Source organism: Schistocerca americana, chromosome 3 (genome assembly GCF_021461395.2).
Source record: "Schistocerca americana isolate TAMUIC-IGC-003095 chromosome 3, iqSchAmer2.1, whole genome shotgun sequence".
Classification (NCBI taxonomy): Eukaryota; Metazoa; Arthropoda; class Insecta; order Orthoptera; family Acrididae; genus Schistocerca; species Schistocerca americana.
This window is the reverse complement of record NC_060121.1, coordinates 35329155-35344161: the sequence shown is the minus strand read 5'-3', so window position 1 is coordinate 35344161 and position 15007 is coordinate 35329155. Positions and strand designations below refer to the sequence as shown.

General features: G+C 42.1%; 1 protein-coding gene across 3 annotated transcripts in view; it reads left to right on the top strand.

The window, feature by feature from the left end:
• The window catches only part of LOC124605189 (activated Cdc42 kinase Ack), a 509613-nt gene that overhangs the window by 364063 nt on the left and 130543 nt on the right, over positions 1 to 15007 (top strand). For all 3 annotated transcript variants that reach the window (XM_047136704.1, XM_047136705.1, XM_047136706.1), the window contains one exon: positions 14067 to 14424. In XM_047136704.1, the coding sequence (XP_046992660.1) occupies positions 14067 to 14424 (358 nt within the window). The remainder of the gene's footprint in view (positions 1 to 14066; positions 14425 to 15007) is intronic.

The following is a 15007-nucleotide window of genomic DNA, read 5'->3' as shown; positions in this document are numbered from 1 at the left end:
GATAGACAATACTTAACTTTGAATTTACAATGGTGTCGCAAGCGATGGGCGACGTGCAACGAATCAAAGTCCTCTGCTGTATACAAGGTCCAAGTAAGCAATTGATATGGATCACACATCACTGCTATGGTAGTGCTCTCCTATTACTGGGCGAATACTGTCTGGCTGAGGCTGGCAGGAGCGGCGCTTGTGTTCTCTTCAGCTAGAGGGCACTCCTGTCTGGTGTGGTCCTTGTCAGTGGGCTATTGGCTGACATCGGCTCACCGTCTTCTTTGCTCTTGTGATCTCTGTCTTCGTGCCGGCACTTGTTGATTTGCCAAAACTGTACAACCAGATGATGGCGGCACTAGGATTGTGTTTATCAACTGTCATTTTCTAATGTGAAGTTCCTTTATCTGCCAGTTACATATTGGATTTTGCACACTCATAACTTATGAACTTTGTCCAAGGGTTGTAAAATAGATATGCAAGTGTAAACAAGTCATACATTTACTACATATTGTTTGCTCTGGGTTTAAAAGGTGTGAAGGCAGCAAGGCAGGTTGGAACACTTGTGCTGTGTGTGGACCATGTGCTTTTGGACAAGACTCATCAGTAAAGAATCTTACTGTTCAAGAAACATTGTTCATTCTATCATGACTCATTTTCTACATTCAAGAAGTCTCAATAACTGACATGTGACAAAATAGCTGTGGTACGCCATTTGCATACAATAGACAAAGGTCAGGCCATCATGTCACTCATTAAGAATTCCTACGTGGTATTGCTACTGATGTCGAGTTATGATGTCTTTATGTTAACATCTTAAGAGGAAATTGATGACTGAGCCGTAAGAGAAGACATCTCCTCCAGGAAAGGGCGGCATGAACATAATATTTTACCAGTGGATGTTGTACACTACGAAAATCTCCCCAGGGTTGTGCTTCGCAGTTGGTGTTTGTTGCCAGCAGCTAAGAACTGTAATTCATCATACCATGGTAACCTTACGACAAAACTGTATTTGAATAAAACAGAAAGTAATGTAACACGAACATGCCCACAACAGTACGAATGAATAAGATATTATTCATTCTGGACTTCAAAACACTGCGTTTATTTGCTGTCCTATGTCAAACTGAAGCAGTATGCAAGTTTGGCATAAATTAGTTATTGACAAACTGCCTATTGGCTTCTGTCTTGGGTTCTTCGGCCGACATTCATCTAATGATTTTTCTGACGTTTCGCCAGCACGAGTGGCTGGCATTGTCAAAGCTTCACCCTCCATTGCCGGTGGTGAACTGGAGCCGAGCTCGCGGGCGCAGGTTATATGTACCTGGCGCGCCAACGTCCGAGGGCTTCTCCGCGGTCATTTCCGGTGCGGTTCTCCTCTTGCTGCGTGCGACGGTAGTTCGCTGCAGTACGGGAAGCCAGGATCCGTTGACCTTAAGGCTTTCCTCTTTCTTGTTCAAACTGTTCGCGTGTTTTTGTTTTTCTACAGCTTCTCTGAACAAGCGCGTGTGATAGTGCTTCTCTACAGCCAGAACTTCCGTGTCGGCGAATTTTATTGCGTGGTCGGTCTCATTGAGTGCGTGCTCTGCCACGGCCGATTTCTCCACCTGCCCCAACCTACAATGTCGCTTATGCTCGTTGATCCTGGTGTTGATGGATCGTCCAGTCATTCCGACATAAACTTTTCCGCATGTGCATGGTATACGGTATATTCCCGACATTGCAAGTGGGTCTCTTTTCTCCTTCGCCGATCTAAGACACTCTTTGATCTTCCTTGTCGGTTTGAAAATCGTCTTTACGCCATTTCTGCGCAATATACGGCCGATTCTGTCCGTCACTCTGGGAATGTATGGCAGAAAGGCCGTACCCGACATTTCTTTTTCTGGTTCCTTACTTCGCCGAGTGTTTGGCTCTGTTACACTTCTAATATAATTTTTGGAGTACCCATTGCTCCTCAGGACAGTTTCCAGGTGTTGCATTTCTCGTTTGAGGTGTTGCGGCTCACATATTCATCCTGCTCTCGTTACGAGCGTACTAATCATGCCTCTTTTCTGGCTCGGGTGGTGGTTTGACAGTTTGTGCAGGTATCGGTCCGTGTGTGTCGGTTTTCAATACACGCTGTGTCCCAGGTTTTCGCCATCCCTTGTGATCAGCACATCTAGAAATGGCAGTTTCTTGTCCTTTTCTACTTCCATGGTAAATGTTATGTTGGCATGAAGGCTGTTCAAGTGTCTTAGGAAGTCACCGAGCTGTTCTTCACCATGGCTCCACACCACGAAAGTATCATCGACATACCTGTACCACACCTTAGGTTTGCAAGTCGCCGAGTCCAGTGCCTGTGCTTCGAATTGTTCCATGAAGAAGTTGGTCACCACTGGACTGAGAGGACTACCCATGGCCACGCCTTCCAGCTGTTCGTAGAAATCTCCATTCCACGTGAAATAGCTCGTGGTGAGACATGCATGGAAGAGCTTTCTGATGTCCTGCGGGAAAATGAAACCGATGTGCTCCAGAGCGTCACTGAGTGGCACTTTCATAAATAACGAAACAACATCAAAGCTGACCAAGATGTCGTTTGGTGCAAGTTTCAGTTTCTTCAGCTTCTCAATGAAATGTCTTGAGTCCTTAATGTATGTGTCGGTCTTCCCCACGTGTGGCTGGAGCAGAGAGGCCAAGTGTTTTGCCAGTTTATATGTCAGTGATCCAGGAGCGCTAACGATCGGTCTCAGTGGAACGTTGTTCTTATGGATCTTGGGTAATCCATACAGCCGAGGTGGTAGGGCTTCTGTGTTGCGCAGGTTTCTCTGTATGTCCGCCGGCAGAGAAGACGCCTTGATTAATCGATTCGTATTCCGTGTGATACGCTGCGTTGGATCTGCGCTTAGTTTTCGGTACGTCATCGGATCTAATAGGTCTCGAATCTTTTGCTCATAATCTTCGGTCTTCATTACGACGGCCGCATTCCCCTTATCGGCAGGCAGTACCAATATACTCTTGTCGGCGTTGAGATTCTTAATGGCTTGTACCTCTTCTTTCTTAAGGTTGCAAGCTGGTGGTTTTGCTCGGCGCAGTATCCTGGCTGTTTCCATGCGTATTTCCTCTACCCTTTCACAAGGAAGGGTCCGAATGGCTGCTTCGGTGTTGGCAATGGTATCCTTCATAGGTATAGTTCTCGGGATGATAGCGAAATTCCCTCCTTTTTGAAGAACAGACACTTCCTCTTCGGTCAATTGTCGTTCAGTGAGGTTGACCACTGTGTGTGACATGTCGGGAGTCGCCTTGTCGGTCTGCTTCCGGCATCTTTCAAACTTTTTCTTCTGGCGCTCGGTGCAGCACTCGAGTTCGTTCTGCATGCTCCTGTGAGTGATGCTGTCGATCTTGTCCCAGTCGTCTCGATGCATTCTGCTACTTAGTTGATAGAAGATGTCCAGAAGTTCCTGATCCGTTCTTGCCAAGTCTCTCCGTGTTGTATGTATTCGCTCAAGAAGAAAAGCTCGTTCCATTCTGTCGTAGATACAATGTGCTTGGGCGGTAGTGATTAGGCGCTTACACCTCAAGAACTTCGGTGTAGCACATTCATCTCGGCACCTTGACAGAAAGGCAAGAGAGGACATCAGTCGTGCTTTCTTCTTCCGTCGTTGGTCAAGGCGTCGGTACAATCTGCAAATCTCCTCCCCGTAGAGGCGTAATACAAAATTGTTAAGGCTTTCGTGGCCACCTGTTGACAAATTGCCTATTGGCTTCTGTCTCGGGTTCTTCGGCCGACGTTCATCTAATGATTTTTCTGACGCAGGTGGAGAAATCGGCCGTGGCAGAGCACGCACTCAATGAGACCGACCACGTAATAAAATTCCCCGACACGGAAGTTCTGGCTGTAGAGAAGCACTATCACACGCGCTTGTTCAGAGAAGCTGTAGAAATACAAAAACACGCGAACAGTTTGAACAAGAAAGAGGAAAGCCTTAAGGTCAACGGATCCTGGCTTCCCGTACTGCAGCGAACGACCGTTGCAGGTAGCAAGAGGAGAACTGCACCGGAAATGACCGCGGAGAAGCCCTCGGACGTTGGCGCGCCAGGTACATATAGCCTGCGCCCGCGAGCTCGGCTCCAGTTCACCACCGGCAATGGAGGGTGAAGCTTTGACAATGCCAGCCACTCATACTGGCGAAACGTCAGAAAAATCATTAGATGAACGTCGGCCGAAGAACCCGAGACAGAAGCCAATAGGCAGTTTGTCAACAAGTGGCCACGAAAGCCTTAACAATTAGTTATTATTTATTTGTTGATTTTGGCTCTGACTACCTGTAGCTCTGTTAGGAAATGGCTTTCAGTGAGACTGGAATTGTGACCCAAAACAATCCTTGCTTCAGAAGCAAAGACTGTAACTGAAGTGCTGCTGTGAGAGTGTCTTCTTTATTGTCCCAGTGGTGGTTAGAACTGATAAACTGCAATGTAAAAGATTAGATTAGTTGCAATTTCCACATGAAATGACCTCCCTAAACTCAAAAGCACAAATTATCACAACTTTAAGGAAAATAACCCATATTATTCAATCAAGCTGACAAGGAAATAGAAAGTGAATTTGTCACTGTTTTTACACGTCATCCACGAAGTAACTCGGCAGTTACACTGTTGCCATACATATTCTATGTTGTTACCAAGTTTCAGTTATACTATGAGCAGGAAGAATGTGAATCCTGGTGCGGAAGTGAGTACCTCTTGTCTATGAAAGATAAAGCGAATGAGAGACTGAATACCAAATGCTTATGTCAATGAGTTCTATTCCTGTTTCTGAGCTACAGCATGGTTACTATTAATACTCAGATGTTCTGACTGAAGATTAAACACATAAATCAGCAACTGCCACAATTATTTCTTTTTTTTCTGTTGTAAGCACATTGAAAACTGACAAGCTAATTCACCAAATGTGATTCGCCTACCTGGAGTGTCTGGAGTAGTTGTACTGCACACATCATCTTTTTATCATTATAGACCTTGAAAAAATTTATCATAAGAATTCTGTCATTGGCAGCGCAAGGGAATGTTTGGTAAGCTGCGAATAAAATTAGCTGAAAAGCAGGCTCGAAACAACTGTGTAAATATTGACATCAGCAAATATGTGTGATGTTAGATCAACAGAAGCTGCTGCTAATGTGGAAGGAGAAGCAGTTGTCACTAGGACATGGAATAAGGAACAAAAAATGCAGACAGTAATGTCTGAAATAAGTCATTCTTAGCAACACTGCCATTAAGCATATAAATACTGAAAGAATGACAAGTGTCTACTCATAATGATTACAGTATACCCACTGCTGATGTTTTGTCAGTAAAAGTGATGGGCATCCGTGATGAAGTCCTTTGCAACTTGCATTATGGTTAAGATGGATAGATACCAAGATGACAATATGCCCATGCTGAGCATTGTTCTAATTTTCTATGCAGTACTACACAGTTGGTGCACAGTGTAACTGAGTTCCTGGTGGTATCATTTATAAACAACACTTCTATCGTACCACAATATTCAGATGGAAATTGTAAGGGTGTAATTGGCGGCACAGGTGGACAGACAGTTCTAGCACCTACAGAGAACCCATATACTGCTGATTCATGATGCTGAACCACACAGTTCCGTCATCGCTCAGTCTTAATTTCTGCTCGTAATAGAGTTGCTCAGCAGTGGGTGAATAGCATCCATAAGCTGGTACCCCACACATTATATGCCATTTAATCGCAGTGAAACGTCATATGCTCACGTTTTTCAGGCAGCATCTCAACACCCCCCCTCCCTCCCCCCCCCCCCCCTCGTCCCTGCCCCCACTCAGTAAACTGTCATCTCATTTTGGAAGTGATAAACAACTGTTACAGCCTACCACACCATAATTCACACCCACTCCCTCTCCATCTGACAACAACAACTGTGGATGTTTCTTACAGCATGATACTGGATGCAGTTTGATGTCTACCTTATCAGCTGCTTGTTGTCATCTTCTTTGAGTGGTCATTCTGCTGTTCCTCAGAAGATGAATGTGTCAGATAAATACTAATATTTTACTGTGGTGAACAACCAATGTCCCCATTCTTCCAGCTCGACCATTCAAGATGTAATGAAAATGAGTGACATATATGCACTTACGACTTACAAACAGTACTATAGTAGTAATTGGCAATGTGCGGTGAATTCCATCACTCATCTGATGATTATAAACTCAAGTGTTTAGTAGGATTCCTTTAGCTGATTTTATTGTGGTTGTTTTCAGTTAAAATAGGGGAAGAGGAAAAATATCTGGCTTTAAACATACATTTGTAGTGAGATCTGAATGTATATTTTAGTACAGTCTAAGGCATAAATTAGCTGCTATAATTATTTGTTTTATGTTTAATTTAACATATGGCAACCTAATCCAAGCATATTATGCACATTACTAGGCCATCAGGATTTTCTCAATCCTTGGTTGTGTCAGTCTCCCTCCTCAACCGACACAAAAGTTAACAAAATTAATATTTCCCCACCTTTGCCCTGCACATTGTGTACTTAAATTTGTGTGGAATGTGTTACTTGTGCAATAAATTTGGCAAAGACAGTGTGTTCTGGATGTTGTGACTCGAACAAGTGCATGCAGTGATAAGTGCCCAATGTGTGTATGTTGACTGACTGACAGCCACGCCAGCACACAGTGAGACATAAAGTGGAAGACATCATCTTGGCTCTGAACGCAGTATGACGATGTGACTATCTGCACATTCTTTGCATACCCAAAGTGAAAGTATGTTCCCACATCCGATGGAGCATGTGGAATCAGTATCATGTCATTAGGCATCAGAATATTTACAAGTGATTGAAAACACTCTTATTACCCCAACAGGAAGAGTGCTTACTCGCAGAGTAAGATGACATGACATCTAAATTTATAAAACACGCATGAAAGGAACCAAAGAGCATTTCTGCACTTGATGTTGATGTTGATGTTGTTGTTGTAGTTGTTGTTGTCTTCAGTCCTGAGACTGGTTTGATGCAGCTCTCCATGCTACTCTATCCTGGCAAGCTTCTTCATTTCCTAGTACCTACTGCAACCTACATCCTTCTGTATCTGTTTAGTGTATTCATCTCTTGGTCTCCCTCTATGATTTTTACCCTCCACGCTGCCCTCCAATACTAAATTGGTGATCCCTTGATGCCTCACAACATGTCCTACCAACCAAACCCTTCTTCTAGTCAAGTTGTGCCACAAACTTCTCTTCTCCCCAATCCTATTCAATACCTCCTCATTAGTTACGTGATCTACTCATCCAATCTTCAGCATTCTTCTGTAGCACCACATTTAGAAAGCTTCTATTCTCTTCTTGTCCAAACTAGTTATCGTCCATGTTTCACTTCCGTACATGGCTACACTCCATACAAATAAATACTTTCAGAAACGACTTCCTGACACTTAACTCTATACTTGATGTTAACAAATTTCTCTTCTGCAGAAACGCTTTCCTTGCCATTGCCAGTCTACGTTTTATATCCTCTCTACTTTGACCATCATCAGTTATTTTGCTCCCCAAATAGCAAAACTCCTTTACTACTTTAAGTGTCTCATTTCCTAATCTAAACCCTCAGCATCACCCGATTTAATTCAACTACATTCCGTTATCCTCGTTTTGCTTCTATTGATGTTCATCTTATATCCTCCTTTCAAGACACTGTCCATTCCGTTCAACTGCTCTCACAAGTCTTTTGCTGTCTCTGACAGAATTACAATGTCATCGGCGAACCTCAAAGTTTTCATTTCTTCTCCATGGATTTTAATACCTACTTCGAATTTTTCTTTTGTTTCCTTTACTGATTGCTCAATATACAGATTGAATAAGATCGGGGAGAGGCTACAACCCTGTCTCACTCCCTTCCCAACCACTGCTTCCCTTTCATGCCCCTCGACTCTTATAACTGCCATCTGGTTTCTGTACAAATTGTAAATAGCCTTTCACTCCCTGTATTTTACCTCTGCCACCTTTAGAATTTGAAACAGAGTATCCCAGTCAACATTGTCAAAAGCTGCAATGCTAGAAACGTAGGTTTACCTTTCCTTAATCTTTCTTCTAAGATAAGTCGTGGGGTCAGTATTGCCTCACGTGTTCCAACATTTCTACGGATTCCAAACTGATCTTCCCCGTGGTCGGCTTCTACCAGTTTTTCCATTCATCTGTAAAGAATTCGTGTTAGTATTTTGCAGCTGTGAATTATTAATCTGATAGTTTGGTAATTTTCACATCTGTCAACACCTGCTTTCTTTGGGATTGGAATTATTATATTCTTCTTGAAGTCTGAGGGTATTTCGCCTGTCTCATACATTTTGCTCACCAGATGGTAGAGTTTTGTCAGCACTGGCTCTCCCAAGGCCGTCATTAGTTCCAATGGAATTTTGTCTACTACCAGGGCCTTGTTTCGACTCAGGTCTTTCAGTGCAATGTCAAACTCTGCACACAGTATCATATCTCCCAATTCATCTTCATCTACATCCTCTTCCTTTTCCATAATATTGTCCTCAAGTACATTGCCCTTATATAGACCCTCTATATACTCCTTCCACCTTTCTGCTTTCCCTTCTTTCCTTAGAACTGGGTTTCCATCTGAGCTCTTGATATTCATACAAGTGGTTCTCTTTTCTCCAAAGGTCTCTTTAATTTTCCTGTAGGCAGTATCTCTCTTACCCCTTGTGAGATAAGCCTCTACATCCTTACATTTGTGCTCTACCTATCCCTGCTCAGCCATTTTGCACTTCCTGTCGATCTCATTTTTGAGACGTTTGTATTCCTCTTTGCCTGCTTCATTTACTGCATTTTTATATTTTCTCCTTTCATCAATTAAATTCAATATTTCTTCTGTTACCCAAGGATTTCAACTAGCCCTCGTCTTTTTACCTACTTGATCCTCTGCTGTCTTCACTACTTCATCCCTCAGAGCTACCCATTCTTCTTCTACTGTATTTCTTTCCCCCATTCCTGTCAATTGTTCCCTTATGCTCTCCCTGAAACTCTGTACAACCTCTGGTTCTTTCAGTTTATCCAGGTCCCATCTCCTTAAATTCCCACCTTTTTGCAGTTTCTTCAGTTTTAATCTACAGTTCATAACCAACAGATTGTGGTCATTGTCCACATCTGCCCCTGGAAATGTCTTACAATTTAAAACCTGGTTTCTAAAGCTCTGTCTTACCATTATATAATCTATCTGATACTCGATAGTAGTTAACAAATAAATAGCATTTCTGAGAAAAATATTTTTTTGTTTACATCTCTTTTATCACAGCAAGAGTTTTATTTGTGAGTGGACCTTGTGTCACCTTACACATTATGGCATGGGGACATGTAAGGATGGTGAATAGACCTCCAGTTCTCCCTTACTACAGTGAAAATCTCTGCGCATGTGTGCATTCAGCACTGACTCACCGTTGCCATGACACTTTACGCAATTCACCGCTGACACACCACAGTTGCCAGATCATTCAGACAGCATTCAGTAAGTCAAAAGGATTGTCGTTTCAAAGTCATATTCATCCCAAAATGGAGTATTAGTCGAAGCAGTTGAGTGTTGCAGCAGTTATACTTAGATAATTACCATACAAATAACTTGATAGCCCAAAAGGGCGTGTTAGTGTGAAACTGTAGGGAATTTATTAAGATCAGACTCAAGAATTGAGGCACACTGAAAATATAAATTCTCATCTATAAGGTGCTTTTCACATTTCTTTGCAAAGCATTAGTAGCAGTTACATTGTAATCATTGGTGCCGGCCGCGGTGGTCTAGTGGTTCTAGGCGCGCAGTCCGGAACCCCGGGACTGCTACGGTCGCAGGTTCGAATCCTGCCTCGGGCATGGATGTGTGTGATGACTTTAGGTTAGTTAGGTTTAAGTAGTTCTAAGTTCTAGGGGACTGATGACCACAGAAGTTAAGTCCCATAGTGCTCAGAGCCATTTGAACCATTTTTTTGTAATCATTGGTAATAGATGATAGTGACAACTGTGTAATCAGACTAAAGCTGCTCAGAGAAAGGTGCAGCATCGCACTGTCCACTGGCTTTGCACAACGTTAGTGTTGGTGCACTTAATATAGCACTGACTAATTAAATAAAGGTAGCATAGTATTATCTTCCCTTCCTTTGACCAGCAGCTCTTATGAGGCTCTGCCTGCATGATCCTGCTACATGAGGTATGCACTGCTGTGTGACTATGAACACCTTCGCTACCATACCACCTCACATTTCCATCAAGAACAAGCACAGAATGGAATCAAAAACCCATAATGTTTGAAAGGAAACATCCATCAATTTGCTCAGTCCAGTATGCAAGGCACCTTTCTCATTAGTACTAAGTAGACATATAATTAATTCTTATGGTAAATACATAAATTCAGCAGATAACTGCTTAGGCAAATTACTGTCTGCTAAGCAACTGAAATGACTGTCATTACACAGGTTCTATATGTTACAGTTTGTTAAGTAATCAGTTTGCTGCAGTATTGCTTCCACTGTTATGAAATATACTGTCCATAGGTTATTTGACTCAATAGACATTACACTTTGAGTCACAAGTATATGACATGTTTTAGTTGTATCACAAGACAATGACTAACGAAAGGGTGCCTGCCGTTAACATCTCATTACACGCATTGTCTGAAAAACAGTTATGTATAAAATTCCATCTGAAAAGTTTTTGGCAACCCAGTCATAGTTGATAGACTTTCAGGACTGGAGCTGAATTTCCATATCTCAGTAGATATTTGCTTGGAATTTTGATACCTAAATAAATCGTACATTATAAGCAGCAGAGTGTTGGAAAATTAATGTTTTCGCCTAGCCTGCAAGGTGGCCATTTTATGAGTAAATTACGAAGTCTTGTGTAATTTACTGTACAGAAAACCTCCTTTTTCTCTTAATTCATTCTTGCAGGTTTAGGGGCCGCAACTGTGTGGAATAATTACATCCAAATCAGTCAGATTAAGCAGTTCCATAATGTAATGTCATAGACCACTCATCCAGTATGCCGTGGATGCAGATAAAGCAAGGGTTGCCAAAAATGTAAGTGAACAACTGGCTTATAAAAAGTGTACCATATGATATCGCACCACAACAACAGAGAAACATTATCTGCAACCTGCACAGGCCATGATTTCAATTGCAACAAACGATGAGATACAGCTGCATGTTAACAGAAGGCACCATTGCCGATCAATTTCTGGCCACTCACTGGCACCGCTTCCCTCTCAAGTACTCCAACAGCTATCCTAGCAGCTAACAATGAACAAAACAGATCTACATTAAGACAATTTAGCTTTAAGTAACAATGTTCAGTATGAGTATATGCCTGATGATGACCAAAACATACATGAAATGGGTTGAAATATGTTAAATTACACATAAAATAAGTAACAATTAATTTCTGGCTTAGCCTGTACTAAAATAATGAGAGAATGTTCAGTCTCGATGATATGTCACTAGCTGTGTACTGCTGCAACCATAGCCGTACATTCAGATCTCACTACAAATATGAAGCGAGACATGTCCTCTTCCTCTATTTTAACTGGAAATGACCACAACGAAATCAGCTAAAGGAATTCTATCAAACACTTGAGTTCATAATCGTCAAGTGACTGATGGGAGTTTCTGCTGTAATTAAAGCAGAATTTCTGGTTTGATAGTGATTTTGTAAAGTAAAATTCATAAAACGGCTGCAAAAATGTGTAAATAAGGTGAATAATTTTTATTACATTTGTGGTGAAATAACATTTTACTCACAGAAATGCAATCTGACGCCTCTTGTGAAGACTGTCTATCAGCATTATTTCTATGTGAAAGTAGGGCACCAGGATAAGTCTTGGGCACCACATATATGTTGCAATGCAATTTCAGCTAGACTGTGAGAGCGGTTGAAAAATAAGAAATAATCTATCGCTTTTGGTGTGTCTATGGTTTGGTGGGAGCCAACAGACCATACAGATGACTGCTATTTCTGCTTGCCTCCACCTATATAGGCAGGATTGTCTATAAAGAAAAGAAGAACAGTTCATTATCTGAATCTTGGATCTGCCAATTGATCCAGATTTAGGTAGTTTACTAGTTTCTACTTCACTGAAAATTGTGTGTTTCAAGTAGAAAATGAAGAGTGTGGAACAAAAAACCAAACAAACCTTCCACATCTGTGGCCATGATTTTGAGGGGAAAGATGATAAACCACACAGACTGACCCTAGTGGAATTGAGTGATCTCATTATAGACCTTAACCTGTCAAAGGAGAAGGCAGAAATTCTTGGGTCTCGACTACAGCAATGGAATCTTCTCAAATGTGATGTCACAATGCCACAGTACCAAAAGTGTCACTGACTCCCTTTTTGAAGAAGAAAAACAATCTTGTTGTTTCCTGCGACATTAATGGCCGGGTGAAATCTTTAAATTTTAACAATGATCCAACTGAACGGAGACTATTCAAAGACTCTTCCAAGATCAGGTTGGAAGCTGAGTTACTTCACAATGGCAACCATCTTTCTTCTATCCCTGGTTGCCATGCAGTTCACAAGAAGGAGACATGCGAATATGACAGCCCTCTTGGACTCAATCAAATGTCATGAATGCAAATGGAAAATCTGTGGTGATCTAAAAGTTTTAGCCATACTTTTAGGAATGCAATTGGGTACACAAAACGTTGCTGTTTCTTTGGGACAGTAGGGATATGAAATCGCATTATATTGAAGCAGATTGGCCTGCAAGAAATCTGAACTCAAATGAGAAAAATGTTGTTGCCGAGCCTCTCGTGGACCCAAAAGATGTTCTTCTTCCACCCGTGCATATCAGGCTGGGTTTGATGAAAAATTTTGTCAAAGGTATGAAAGAAAAGGACACACCTTTAAGTACCTAAGATAGAAATTTCCGAAATCAAGTGATGCAAAAGTGACACAAGGTATTTTTATCAAGCCATAAATTCGAGAACTTGTAAAGGATCTCGCATGTGACCAAGTTTTGGAGGGGAAAGAAAAGGACACTTGGGAAGCCTTCAAGAGAGTGGTTTATGGATTTTTAGGCAGCAAAAGACCTGATAACTACACTCAGTTGGTGAAACTGCTCCTGCAAAAATACCACCTACACTCAGGTGGTGACAGTGGTCCTGGAAAAGTACCATAACCTTAGATTCAACATGTCCCTTAAAATCCATTTTCTCCACTCCCAACTAGACTTTTTCCCTTCCAGTTGTGGCACTGTCAGTGATGAACATGGCAAAAGTTTCCATCAGGACATTTCTGTTATGAAACAAAGATATCAGGGCCATTGGAATGAACCAATGCTTGTGGATTTCTATTGATCTTTGTGTAGAGTTGCTCCAGAACTCTGTTACAAGAGGCAAGCTAAAAGATTTCACTCCAACTATCTGCAAGATATTCTTCCAGCAATTTAGATCTCTTAACATGTAATAACCATTTAAAAAAAATTCAAATACACTTTCAATGTTGTTAGCATATTTAATTAAAATTTTCTCTTAATCCGTTAATATGAAATACTTTCACCTAGTGTGTAACACAGAACTAGAGCTAAAGAAAATTTTTCATTGTCGTATTCACTTTTCTTTATCCAAAATGAGTAAGAATTGACTCATGAATTGCAGGGAACATTCAGAAATTGCTTTTTGTTGGTGAGTGCTAAATATCCTCCAACAGAATGCTGTAATTACATTACAACAAGTTTGATATAATGTGAAACTGACAGATTTCTGTACATACAATCTAATATACGTATAACACTTTCAATTTATGCCTGCCGGTACTATTTGACGCGTGTAACTGAGTACCGTAAAAGTATTCTGAGACAGTAATTTTATATCGAAACTTTTTCGTACGAAGAACCCCACCCCGTAGGGAACTCTCATATCGATAAAAGCATTAGGCACTGGAAGGACAGTATCACAAGAACTCACAGTATTCTTTACTCGTGTATTTGTTTCTGTACGTACTTTCCCTCAGTTCTCCCCACTCTGTACACGTGACTTCTGCAGTCGTGCCGTTCTCAGTTTATACGAGCACATTATAGAATAAGTGTGGCATGCTATTTCAGGTGGTTCACCTATGTACGCCAACTGCCCCGGGCTCGACGCCCGTAACGAAAGGCCAGAATCTCCCGACCCTTTTGACACGTCGCGCACCTACTGCTCGGGTGGTGAGGCTGGGAACGGAAACGGGACCTTCTACTACGGCAGCGGCAGCAACGGCGGGGGTGCCTTTTACTCGCCGGGCGGCAGCAGCAGCGGTGCCTTCTACTCACCAGGTAGCAGTGGTGGTGGTGAGCCGGCCGGTGCTTACTACTCACCCGTGCCTGCAGAGTCCCCCTCCAACTACACTGGGATGCTCGGGATGGCTGCAGAGTTTTCACGGCTCTCTGTTGCCAGTTCTTCACTTCCAGTAGCAGATGCCAAGTAGGTACTCTCATCAGTTCAGCTCAGTTAAGTTTGTTTGCCCGTGCAACAGATCGTAACTGCGATCCACAGCTAGGATATGGAATGAATGCATTTGAAGATTATAGTACAATATCTCTGACAAATATTTGGAAACGTGCTGACCATTTAGACGATTGTCTGATGCTATCTTTTTTTGACAATTTGTTTTTATTTATAATAATGTACAGGAACTTCCGGTTGCAAATTACGAATTATTTAGGCACAGACGAGTCGCCAAAAGGCAGAAGTGCCGTGTTATCGATAGGCTTACAAACAAAAGGTACGGAGTTTTGTTAGACTTCAGAATGCCCTTCATTTTTCTATCTGTAGAAAGAACATGCAGTCACACACACACACACACACACACACACACGCACGCACGCACCTGTCTCTCTACATTGTGCAGCAGATGGCTGGGCATGTGTTGCATAGACTAGGGCGTAAGATAACTGCACACAGCTAGCTGATGAGGGGTGGACAAATTGGGTGAGGGTACTGGAGCAGGGGATGGTGCGCTCACACACACACACACACACACACACACACACACACACACACACAC